This window comes from Chiloscyllium punctatum, chromosome 2, assembly GCF_047496795.1.
Source record: "Chiloscyllium punctatum isolate Juve2018m chromosome 2, sChiPun1.3, whole genome shotgun sequence".
Classification (NCBI taxonomy): domain Eukaryota; kingdom Metazoa; phylum Chordata; class Chondrichthyes; order Orectolobiformes; family Hemiscylliidae; genus Chiloscyllium; species Chiloscyllium punctatum.
The window spans coordinates 34042702-34055754 of NC_092740.1; the positions used below are offsets into that span (position 1 = coordinate 34042702).

The 13053-nt window shown below is 39.9% G+C and overlaps 1 protein-coding gene across 3 annotated transcripts in view; it reads left to right on the top strand.

Annotated features, from left to right (window-relative positions):
* Window positions 1-13053, top strand: part of snx25 (sorting nexin 25) — a 317654-nt gene that overhangs the window by 162329 nt on the left and 142272 nt on the right. For all 3 annotated transcript variants that reach the window (XM_072595279.1, XM_072595271.1, XM_072595263.1), the window contains one exon: window positions 6652-6827. In XM_072595279.1, coding sequence (XP_072451380.1) covers window positions 6652-6827 — 176 coding nt within the window. The remainder of the gene's footprint in view (window positions 1-6651; window positions 6828-13053) is intronic.

The window sequence follows — 13053 nt, forward strand, 5'->3', positions numbered from 1 at the left end:
TTGAACAAAGGAACCACATTAGCTATCTTTCAGTCTTCTGGCACTTCACCTGTGGCCGGTGAAATATTAAATAGCTCTGTTAGGGACCCAGAAATCTCCTCCCTTGTCTTCCATAGCAGCCTGGGATAGATCTCGTCAGACCCTGGGGATTTATGCGCACTAAAACATTTAATAACTCCTCCTTATTCATCTTAACATACTTTTAGAACCTCACCATTCCAGCTGAAATCCCTGGCTACAATGTCTTTCTCCTCAGTGAATATGAATGAAAAGTATTCACCTCATGCACAGGTTGCCCCTTTGGTTTCTAATGTGTCCCATTCTTTCTCTGGTCTTAGATATATTTATAAAAAGCCTGAGATTTTTCTTGATCCTATCTGCTAATGATATATTGTGGCCCCTTTTCATACAACGTCTTTTGTAGCATGGCATCTTTCCACAGCCTGGCTGAGATATTCACTGTATGGAATGGAGCCTTGAGTCAGAGCTGTACAACGTGGGACCAGACCCTTCAGCCTAACTTGTCCATGCCAGCCAGATACCCTAAATTAATCTAGTCCCATTGGACCATATCCTTCTAAATCCTTCTATTCATGTATCCATTCAGATACCTTTTTAAATGTTGTTGTAATTTGTATCAGCTTTCACCACTTCCTCTGGCAGCTCATTCCATACACACACATCCCTCTGGGTGAATAAGTTGCCCTTTAGGTCCCTTTTAAATTCTCCTCTCACCTTAAACCTATGCCCTCTAGTTTTGGACTTCCCCACCCTAGGGAAAGACTTTGTCTATTTATCCTATCCATGCTCTTCATGATTTTGTAAACCTCTAGAAGGTTACCCTTCAGCCTCTGATGCTCCAGGGTAAGTAGTCCCAGCCTGTTCAGCCTCTCCCTATAGCTGAACCCCTCCAACCCTGGCAACATGATTGTAAATAATTTCTGAACGCTTTCAGGTTTCAACACTGTCTTGCCTTGCCATTCTAGTTGGTTCTTAAATTGAAATTTCTTTGGAAGGCACTTTGTCCAAGGAGCGTGAATTAAGACTTAACTATTGATGTTTAATAATGATGGTAGTATAAAGATTATAATATATAAATATCAAGTACTACTGTATAGAAGAGACAAAGGATTGGAGTAAACTCTAACTGAGCTAAATTTCCTCTGCAATGGCTGACTTTTGTCTGCTATACATGTTGTGCTTACCACTTCAGCAACTGGATAATTTCCTTGGAAAGACTGAGCCTTAATTCCTTGAAGCTCAACATTTTACAATTTGGATCATGAATCACGGAACATTCATTTTATTCCTCACTCCACTGATGCTGGCAGATCTGCTTTGCAATTTCAGCATTTCTTTGTTCTTATTTCAGATTTCTGCACTTCGTGTTTTGTTTAGGCATTTACGAATTTTTAGTTACTCAATTATGACGGCACTTTTTTGGCCTTGAATTTTATATTGATATCTCTTCTTGGTATCTCTTTGTCACTCTGCTTCAGGATGCAGTGTGTGTATGATGGCTTATCCTGAATTGAGCTTCAGATCCATGCTCAGCTCTTACCTATTTGTACTTCTCTGCTGCTCTCTCACTTTGGTGATATTGAATTCCTGTTCAGCCACAAATCGACTTGTCTTCATGCTGGCTACGCATCAGTAATATCTGCTATGACAAAGTCCCAAGGCAGTTTACAAATAAGGCTAGACTGGAAAATCAACTAGGAGAAAGTGAGAACTGCAGATGCTGGAGATCAGAGTCGAGAGCAGGTCAGGCAGCATCCGAGAAGCAGGAGAATCGATGTTTCGGGTATAAGCCCTTCATCAGACTAGGAAATGTGGGCTAAACCGCGAACAAAGAAATCAGCAGCAGTGTCCACCAATGTTATCAAAATAAATTTGTATTGGACGAGCAATATAAATTTGTAAAACTAGATTTTACATAACAATACAAGTTTAGTGCCCCTTACACAACTCGATCCACTTTAAAAATATCTGAAGAAAGATATAAAATTTTTTTTTATCATCTTCACAAAATATCATTAGAGGGACAATACCAACCATGGAACAAGTGCAACAAATTTAATTAACAATGTGTCAAATACAAATCATCTGTCTAAGTATTTGTATGAGGTGAGATGATGTAGAGATGGGAGAGGCGGGGAGTGTGTAGATGTTACTAATTTCCATCTCCTGCATTTTCCTTCCTTCGTTGTTGTTGGGTCTACGGACAGTTGGTCACTGTTAGAGTCACTCAAGGCTCAGTTTGGCATTCACCTCCAAATCTGTTCATCACACTCTGACTTTGCAATCTTGACGTTTCTGACTTCCAATCGACCGACAAAGCATTTGAAACTAGGCTCAAGCAACCAGCATCTGCAAGATTTATTAAGTGGATCTTCCTGTACCATCAAGTTTCTGTTTCCACCCCAGAAGCTAGAGTTTGCAATCTGGGCTTGCAGAATGGAGATTTTGCAATGGGTGTTAAACTGAAATCTTACCTGCAATTTATGAATGTAAGAGATACCTTCTCATTCGGAGAAGAGTTGGGGAATTCACCTGGTGTCCTGGCCAATGTTTATCCTACAACTAATATAATTAAAACAAATTATTTGGTCATTTAATTGATGTTTGTAGGTCTTTGGGCACAAATCAACTGGCACATTTCCTGTGATTATTCTGGGTTGTAAAGCACTTTGAGAAATCTTAGGTTACCAAAACCACTACTTGATTCCTCCTTCAACTTCCTCCTTGAAGTTGCTCTGTATAGTATTTGAACGTTGAAGGTACAGTAATACAGATTTGTATTTGACATGTTGTTAATGAAATTTGTTGCATTTGTCCATGGTTGGTATCGTCCCTCTAATGATATTTTGTGAAGGTGATATATAAAAAAATTAAAATCTTTCTTCAGATATTTTTAAAGTGGATCGTGTTGTGTAAGGGGCTCTAAACTTGTATTGTTATGTAAAATCTAGCTTTGCAAATTTATATTGCTTGTCTTAAGTATTTTTATCCCAGTCCTTTTATACATATGAATTAGGAGCTGGTACAGATCATTCAGTCCCTAGAGCTCGCTCTGCCATACAGTAACATCATGGCTGATCTGATGGTGGACACGACTCCAAGTCCTAGTTACCCTGATAACTTTTGACTTAAGAATTTTTTTTTTCTTTGCCTCAAAAGTGTTCAATGATGTTGACTTATACTCTGGGAAAGAAAGTCCAAAGACTTTCAACCCTCTGAAGGCAAGAACTCATCATCTGTGCCTTTTAAAAAGAGACTCCTTGATTTTTAAATCATATACCCTTGTTCTATCTGTCCCAAAAGTGATAACACGTTTTCCAATCCCCTCAGATTTATGTATGTTTCAATTTAGAAACATAGGAGCAAGGCCATTCAGCCCTTTGAGCCTGTTACCCCATTTATTATGATCATGGTTGGTCATCCAATTCAACAGCCTTGTCTTGTTTCTCCCCCATATCTTTGATCCTCATTAGCCCCAAGTGCTACACCCAACTCCTCCTTGACATCATATGATATTTCGGTCGTAGTGTCATTCTTCTGAATTTTGCATTCGGCCCTCACTGTCTACTTTTTCCTAATAAGATAAACCTTCAATCCCAGGTATCACACTTTTTTCTGAATTGTTTTTGATACATTTACATCCTTCCTTAAAGAAAGAGATCAACATTGCACACACAGCTTCACATGTGGTCTTACTAAAGTCCTGTATTACTTTAGTAAAACATCGATTATATTCCATTCCCCCAAGTTCCATTTGACTTGTTAATCATTTGTTGCACCTCCATGCTTTTTTTTTTGTGATCAGTGTGCGAGGATACTTAGATCCCTCTGTATGTCAGAGCTCTGCATCTCTTTTTTTTTAGATTATATGCTGCACTTCTATTCCTCCTGCCAAAATGAACTGGTTTGCTTTTTTAAATATTATACTTCATCTGCTAACGTTGTCCACTTAACCTATTTTATATACCTTTGCAGACTCCTTATGTACTCTCCATCACTGAATCTTTCTACATATTTTTGTGAATGTGTAACAACCATATATTCAGTCCTGTCGCACCTTGCAAACCCATATCCACTTTGATCTAGAGGGGCAAAGACAGCAGATATTTGGGAACACGTGGACGTTTTCCTCCAAGATACGCACCACATCCTGACTTGGAAATATATTTGCGTTCCTTCATTGTTGTTGGGTCCTAGAAAGTCCTGGCAGCACGGTAGTTCGGTAGTTGGCACTGTTGCCTCATAGCGCCAGGGATCTGGGTTCGATTCCATCCTTGGGCAACTTTGTGGAGTTTGCATGTTCTCCCTGTGTTTGTGTGGTTTCCTCTCGGTGCTCCAGTTTCCTTCCAAAGTTCAAAGATGTGCAGGGAAGGTGGATTGACCATGCTAAATTGCCCAATGTGTCCAGGGATGTGCAGGCTAGGTGGGTTACCCATGGAGAGGGTAGGGGGTGAGATGCTCCTCAGTGGGTCAATATAGACTAGATGGGCCGAATGGCCTTTTCCCACACTATAGTGATTCCACGATTTTATGATTTCCCTCCCTAAAGTTATTTTGAATCTACCTAAAGCACATGGATTGCAGTGGTTCAAGAAAGCAGCTCGCCACCACCTTGACGAGAGCAAATAAGGACGAGCAATAAATGCTGGCCTGGCTAGCAACGCGCACACACGAATAAAAATGATCTAAGTCATTCTGATAAATTGTAAATAATTGAAGGTTTTGCACTGATCCAACTGGCACTCCAATTGTCATGTCTTGACAACCTGAAAATGACCTATTTATGATTAATTTTGTATCATGTTAACTAACCTATCCATCTCAACATGTTACCCCCTTTACATCATGAGCTCTTATTTTGCATCGTAATGTTTCTTAGTCCAAATTTAGATGTAGAGCACATAGTATGACATGTAAGTACTAACAAGTCATGCTGGTGTTTGTGCTACACCTTAGCCATGTCCTGTCCTTCCAGAACTCTTATCAGCAGGACCCTTAATTTTCTTCCCCGTCGGATACTTATCTAGCCCCATGCTTTAACTGCATCTGTAATATTTGTTTAATCAGCCCTCTGGGTAAAGAGGTTTTTTTTAACAGCTTTGTTGGATTTCTTGTGTAATCCTATATTGATCTTGAGGCTAGCTGCTGTGAGAAATCAGAATCTGGGAGCTGGATGTTGATTTGGCCTCTTGTTATGTCAATTGTTTATTTCGTCAAGGTCAGAAATGCTGCTCTCACATTCAGCTCAATGAAGAGTCCTGGTGGCATGATTGATTAGTTTTGATATTCAATCGCTCAGTTTCTCTGCAGATCATATTGGTTCTCTTCAGCCCATGGCTAACAGTGATAATAATGGTGAGCTGTGTGTGCGAGGGATAGTTTATGACTCCAGTGTATATTTTAATACAGAATACAAATCTCTATTCTACCAGTTTCAGGAAATGAAAAATTCAGAAGTGAGACTTTCAATGAAAATAAAGGATAGTGTGTTTCAAAGCCTTGGTCTGCAAATGCTTTTACACTGCTTCATGTTGCAGAAGAAATATTCCAAGTTTAGGACAGTATTAAAAGAGGAATTAAATAATAAATGCAAGTCAGTGCTATTTCTTGAAACTTCATATATTCAAGGTCGTCTATTATATTGAGACTCCTAACTGTAAGTGAATTGTAATGCAGACCTATCTAAAATTTGGCCCTTGAAAATGTCATGCAGAAAGCCTGCAATAATATATACTTGGCCTTAAAATAGGAAGGTTCACAGTGATGGAATAACCAATGTTCTTACTTGAGACGTGATATTTTGGGGCAGTTGACTGTATTGCTTTACAAGTCATTGGAATTGTGGTGTAGATCAGGTGTGATTTCATTAAATAATAGAACATGTTTGAGAGGCTGAATGACCACCTCCTGTTCCCACAATTTCTACATTCCTCCCCTACTTGTATATTGTACCTTCCCCTGTATTGATTTCCTTTAAAAGAACATCATTTTCTCATACACTTATTGACCCCTGGAAAAGAAAGCAAACCTGTAGAAAAGAAATATTGCCAATGGGGGTGGCATAGTGGCTCAATGGTTAGCATTGCTGCATCGGTATCAGGGACCTGGGTTTGATTCCAGTCTCTGGCGACTGTGTGGAATTTGCACATTCTCCCCATGTCTGCATGAGTTTTCTCCGTGTGCTCCAGTTTCCTCCCACAGTCCAAAGATGTGCAGATAAGGTGGATTGGCATTCCTGATGAAGGGCTTTTGCCTGAAACGTCGATTTTACTGCTCCTCAGATGCTGCCTGAACTGCTGTGCTTTTCCAGCACCACTCTAATCTAGACTCTGGTTTTCAGCATCTGCAGTCATTGTTTTTACCATGCCAAATTGCCCATAGTCTTCAGGGATGTGTAGGTTAAGTGCATTAGTCAGGGGGAAATGTAGAGTAATAAGGGAATGGGTCTGGGTGGGTTACTCTTTGGAGGGTCAATGTGGACTTGCAAGGCCAGAAGGGCCTATTTCCACAGTGTACGAATTTTTAAAATATTCATAGACAAAGAGACAGGTGTCTTGGTGCCAGGGTTGTACTGTGGAGAAAATTGAAGATGTGCTTGTTTAATTCTGTATGGCTATTTATCCCTTTCAGGCAAGAGGACCAGCAGCCGAAACCCTTTGCTCTGCATCCATGCTTGAAGAGCTGTGAGGATGAGGACCAATTCCTACGCACATGCTCAAGGGTGCTGGTGCTTTGTCTCTTAAATACAAAAGATGTCGCTTCTCATAGCCTGAGGATTGTTCTTGCAGAAATATTAGCCATGAAAGGTAGGCATGAATCCTTGGGAAGTTGGTTTGCTGTGGCAGGCTGTTGCTGAGTTGTGCCTCAATCTGTCATAAACATGAGCCATTTTATTATCACCTTCTGTACTTATAGATGTGAGTTTAAAGTCTACTAATCACTGCAATAAATTTATCCAGATTTAAAGAAATGCCTTCAACATTGAAAAAGAAACAAGTAGGGAAACCAACAAAAAGTTAATTTTAAGTTTAGTTATAGAAACACTTTTTACTGAGATGTTAAAGAAGTTCTTATATCTGTAAATCTAACAGAACTGTCTTGCTGGTAATGACTCCATTTGGAATGCTGACGGTGAGTTGCCCAATTCCATGTATGAGGAGGAAGAATTAGTTTGAGGAAGATCATGGACAGTGCTTACATCACTAGTTTGATTAGCTTTGTCACAATCTGTCATGAAAAATCAGCTAAAAGTCACAACACCAGGTTATGGTCCAACAAGTTTATTTGGAAGCACTGGCTTTTGGAACGTTGCATCAGGTAATTGTGGAGCAGGACCATAAGACACAGAATTTATAGCAAAAGATTACAGTGTCATACAACTGAAATGATATGTTGGACAAACCTAGACTGTTGTTAAGTCTTTCATCTTTTAGAATGGGTTGCAGGTATCGGTTCATTAATATGTAAACCCCAGAACTACTATTAACTTACATTCTCGAGAAAACTTAAGGTGACATCTCAGCTCAGACAATGCATGAAAGATGTTAGGTTAGAGCCTGTCTGTATTCCAGTCTTGAGTGAGACTCGTTCTACTTCCAAAGTAGGAATTTATAAAATGTTACATGGGTTGACTGCCTGTAGATTGTGCATTTTTTGGTGCAAAATATAATATATCTGCAAATACAAATTCACCCCATAGACTTGTGTGTGCTTGTGCATGAGAGAGAGTGTGCACGTGAGTGTGAGTGCATGTGTGTGTGATGGAGTATAAGCCTGTTGGAAGGTGTGGATGTGTGTGGGGGGGGTGTGGGGTATGTGTGTATGAGAGAGGGTCTGCGTAAGTATGGTGTGTATTTAAGTGTGTATGTATGTGCTTGTGTGCGTGCGTGTGAAGGTATAGTGTAGTGGGTGTCATCTGTCGTTTGACATGAACCCAAGGTCCCAGTTGAGGTCATCCTTATGGGTACTGAACTTGGCTATCCGCCTCTGCTCTGCGATTTTGTTGTTGCCTGTCCTGAAGTCCGTCTTGGAGGATGGTCACCCGAAGATCCGAGGTCAAATGTCCCTGACCCCTGGAAGGGAATACCCCTGTTTGTGATTGTTGCGTGTTGTCCATTCATCCATTGTCGTAGTGTCTGCTCGGTCTCGCCAATGTACCATGTCTCAGGGCATCCTTGCCTGCAGCGTATGAGTTGGCAGAGTCCTATGAGTGCCTGTCGCGTACACGGTGTGTGGTGTCCCCACATGTAATGGTGGTATCCATTAAGTCTTGTAGTAGTTGCCATGACAGGGTTGTACAGTGTTGTGGTTGATGTCCTGAAGGCTGGGCTTACACTCCATTGCAAACATGTGCTCTGTCCCTCACACGCTGTCCCTCTCTGTTTATGGGGTGAATTTGTATTTGCAGATGCATTCTATTTTGCTCAAAAAATGCACAATCCTACTTTGGAAATAGAACCAGTCTGACTCAAGATCGGGATACAGACAGACTCTAATCTCACACCTTTTTTGCATTGTCCGAGCTGAGATGTCACCTTTTTTATATAAAACCTTTAAGTTATCTCGAAGGTGATTTAAAAGTAGTTCTGGGATTTACATATGAATGACTTAAAGATGAAAGACTTAACAGCAATCCAGGTTTGTTCAATTTTTGGTTACAGTTGCATGACACTGTGTAATCTTTTGCTATAAATTCTCTCTGATGGTCCTGCTCCATAGCTACCAGCTGAAGGAGCAGCACTCCAGAACCAAGTGATTCCAAATAACCTGTTGGACTATAACCTGGTGACTTTTGACTTTGTCCACCCCAATCCAATACTGGCTCTTCCATATCATGAAAAATGACGGAAGTAACCACAGAAACCTACCATGTTTTATTTGTTACTGACATTATCCCTCTGGAGGTACCCTTGAGATACAGCTGAATGAATGGCTTGCTATACAGTTTCAGGTTCCAGTTAAGTGTAACATAGGATTGAGTTTCCTTAAGGAAATTATTGAATAACCACGCAAGTTATAACAAAAAAAAGTAGTTTGATTATAATTTCTGTTAAATTTTTCTCATTCCAGATTTGCTTGTTGAATTTAAATTCTTCAGCTTTGTTGCATTTTGAGCTCCTGCATCTAGTCCAATCCTCTGCATTCCTAAGCCAATAACATAATTAACTTATCATATCTCCCTAAAGTTCAGCTTTGATTGGAGCATGAAACGTAGAAATTGGAAGCAGAGGAAGGCAATTTGGCTGAGTTTGCTTTGCTATTCAGTGTGATCATGGCTGATCTTGCAACTCAGTTGCACGTTCCTACTTTCTCCCCATACCCTTTGCTCCCTTTATCCCTAAGAACTATATCTGGCTCCTTCTTGAAAACATTCAATGTTTTGACCTCAATCACTTTCTGTGCCAGAAACAATCCTTTGGTTCAGTACTGAGTGGAGACCATTCTCCTCATCTCTGGCTTACTTTGTATCCTTAAACTGTGACCTCCAGTTCTGGCGAGTAAACGGTAGTAGGGAGAAAGCAATGTAACCTACTGTCATCTCACCATAGCTGGTTTGAATGACTGTAACAGGAACGTGTCTTTTTTTTTGATTTTATATATTATGTTAGAAATGTGCTTTGGCCTTGTGTTTTTTTGGTCAAACTTGGTTGATTTTCTTAAGTTTTGATCGAAGTGGATTTATTCACTTCTCAATTTTTTTAATTCTGCAACTTGCTTCATTTTTGTGACAATTGCCAATCACTTTGGCTTCACCTTTTTGTGAGTGTCAACTCCAGTGTTATAAGACTGAAAGAAATGGTAAGAGGAGTAGGCCATTTGGCCCCTTGAGCCTGCTCTGCCATTCATTCGGATTATGGCTGATCTGACATTCCTCATATTCACTTGCTGGCCCTTTCTCTGTAACCTTAGATTCTTGATAAGTAGAGAATCTATCTATCTATCGCAACCTTAAATGTATGCAACTCTACCTCCACAGCTTTGTGTCCAAGGAGTTCCAAAGACATTTAACCCTCAGTGCGAAGAAATTTCTCCTCATCACAATCTTAAATTGGCACCCATTTATTCTGAGACTGTTCCCTCTAGTCCTAGAGTCTCCCATGAGAGGGAATGTCCTATCAGGATTTACCCTGCCAAGCCCTTTGAGAGTCCTATACGTTTCAGTGCAATCAGCGCTCATTCTTCTAAATTCAAGTGAATACAATCCCAACCTGTTTAGCCTTTGCTCATAAAACAGTTCGTCCAAACTGAGAATCATCCTACTGAACCTTCTCTGAACTGCCTCCAGCGAAATGATATCTTTCCTTAAATGGATCAAACCAACTCCCAGTATTCCAGATGTGGTCTCAGTAGCTCCTTGTACAGTTGCAATGAGTCATCCCTACCCTTATACTCCAATCACCTTGAAATAAGGGCCAACATTCTATTAGCTAACATGCTTGTTAAGTGTTGTTTCTATTTTATTCACTGCACCCTTTCAAGGGAAATAAGTGTTTGCATATGGGTGTGCATTGAAAATAGCAGCAGTTTGGCTGTCTCAAATCCACTAGAAATTGTTACTTAAATTGTTTAAACAATGAGTACTACATGAAAATCATTTTGTTTTCCCTTAGCATTTCTTATGGGAGAGTTGGTATGAATTTGTCACTCAGTCTTGTAGTAGACTGAACTATAGGCAGAATATGTGACAGCAGTATGTTTCTTATTGATGCGACAAATTTCAGAAGAAGCACTCCAGGCCCCAGATTGTTTGTGTGAGAAATGATGGGAAATTGAGTAACATCAATCAATTTGAGATTCAGTGAAATAAATTAACTTTATCATGCAAGTAACCTTGCTTTCTTGAGTCAGATGCAAGCGTCTCAATGTGGGTTTCTGCAAATGCTTCTTGCTGATTTCAGTTTTGGTGTTCTGGCACTGTGACTTACCCTGACAGAATTTCAGTCAGTGTCGCATGTAAATAATGTCAAATGAGGTTCATGGTCTCTGGGGATAAAAAAGAATCAAGTTTCCCGTTGAATTAAACAAATGTCTTTTGTTTTGTACCTCTAATCATGATTTAAGTATATAATGATTTAACTTTCCATGTAAAAGATGTTGTGACCTGAATCATGGGTGATGGGTGTAATGTAAGTCTTTTGAAATGTGCGCTGCTTTAATGGATTTTCATCTTTCATGGATTTTCACTCTTAGCTGGTTCAAGTATGAAAGTGTAGTTTAGTCATTTGATAGTCCGGAACTTGAACGTTGCTAAAATAATGGGACACTATTTCTGATTGTTAAAGGCATTGCCAGGGAGGGAGAGTACCAGTTAACTCCCAAGCTTTGTTTAAATTTTAAACAAGTTAGGTTGATTCTGATTTGTTAAGACATTTTGTTGATTTGAAGCTGATGCAGTGTGTATAAAGAACAAGACCCTGTGTATTGAGATTTTTAGTGCAGTTAGTACTGAATGTAATAGTACTGAAGACTTGTGCTGTACAGCTTGCCACATTCCTAAGTAGTTTCAATGCAGCTGCAACACTGGAATCTACCTGAAAATGTGGAAAATTGCCCAGGTATAACCTGTACTCAAAAAAAGTAAAACAAACCCAACACGGCCAATTACTGCATCATTGGTCCACTTTTGATCATCAGTGATGTGACATTAATAGTGTTATAAGGCAGGGCTTCCTTAGCAATACTCTACTCACTGGTGCAGTTTTGGTTCCCCTCTGGTCACTTGGCTTCTGATTTTGGTCCAAACATACTTAAAACAGCTGAAATCCAGAAGTGAGGGGAGAATAGTTTTCCTTGATAACGAGCACATTTCAGCAAGCTTGACATCAAGAAGCTCTGGCAAAACTGTAGTTAGTGAGAATCAATGGGGAAATCTATCAACAAGATGCACTGCAGAAATGATCCTAAGACAGGATGTTCCAAACCCATGAATCTCTTCCAGCAAGAAGGTCAAAGGCAGCGGATTCATGGGAGCACCAACAGCTGCATGTTCCCCTCCAAGCCACTCACCATTCTGAGTTGGAAGTATATCACCATTCCTTCAGTGTGGCTGGGTCAAAATTCTAGAACACTCTGTAATGGTATTGTGGGTGAATGTACACCAAATGGACTTCAGTTCAAAACTGAAGCTGACCACCACCTTCTCAAGGGCAACTTGGGATGGGCAATAAATGTTTGTCCAGCCAGTGACATCTACATGCAGTTATTGTATTTTCTTTTTTGTAAAATTCAATCAGATTGTGGGTATTTAGCTCAAAGTCCACTTGCCAACCAACCAAGACTCTCCTCTCGCACAGTAAAAACATTGTTTTCCTTTACATTGGCCTTTCTTGTGAATTGTCCCGAATAGCGTTCAACAGAATGTCTTTCTTTCAGCAATATTAAATGTATGTTGGAAACGGTTGAATAATTCACTTATTAGCTATGACACTAGTTGGGCAATTGGCCATTATTTCTCTAAAATAGCAGGACCATGATCACACTTCATTTTCAGTTGTTGCAATCATTAATAGCCGATACAAACTTTACCCAGTGTGTTCCAACACATGATATCAGCATACCTAGCCCTGATGCAGAAATGTTTCTGCTGTGCTTCCAGTTTCTACAAAATCACTGACACTCTGCTAGCCAGGCCTTTTCCTCCTTCAGTGTTAGTTGTGGCTCAGTTGGGAGTGCACACAGTCCATCTGACTTAGAAGTTCAAGTCTTACTCGAGATTTGAGCACAAAATCAAATTTTGACACTCCAGTGCAGTACTGAGGTAGTAATGCATTGTCAGAGATCTAGCCTTTTGGATAAGGTGCTAAAGAGTCCTGACTATCCCCTCTAATAGATTTAACAAAACATTCTATTGCATTGTTTTGTAGAAGAGCAGGGAATTAATCCCCATTATCCTAGTCAATATTAATCTCTCTCATTGCACCATAAAACAGATTGGTTGTGGACCTTATAGATACATGGCAGCAGCATACACCATTTACATGATGTAGCAACTCTATACACAGCAATTCCCATTGTGCAGCAGCTCATCAGTGG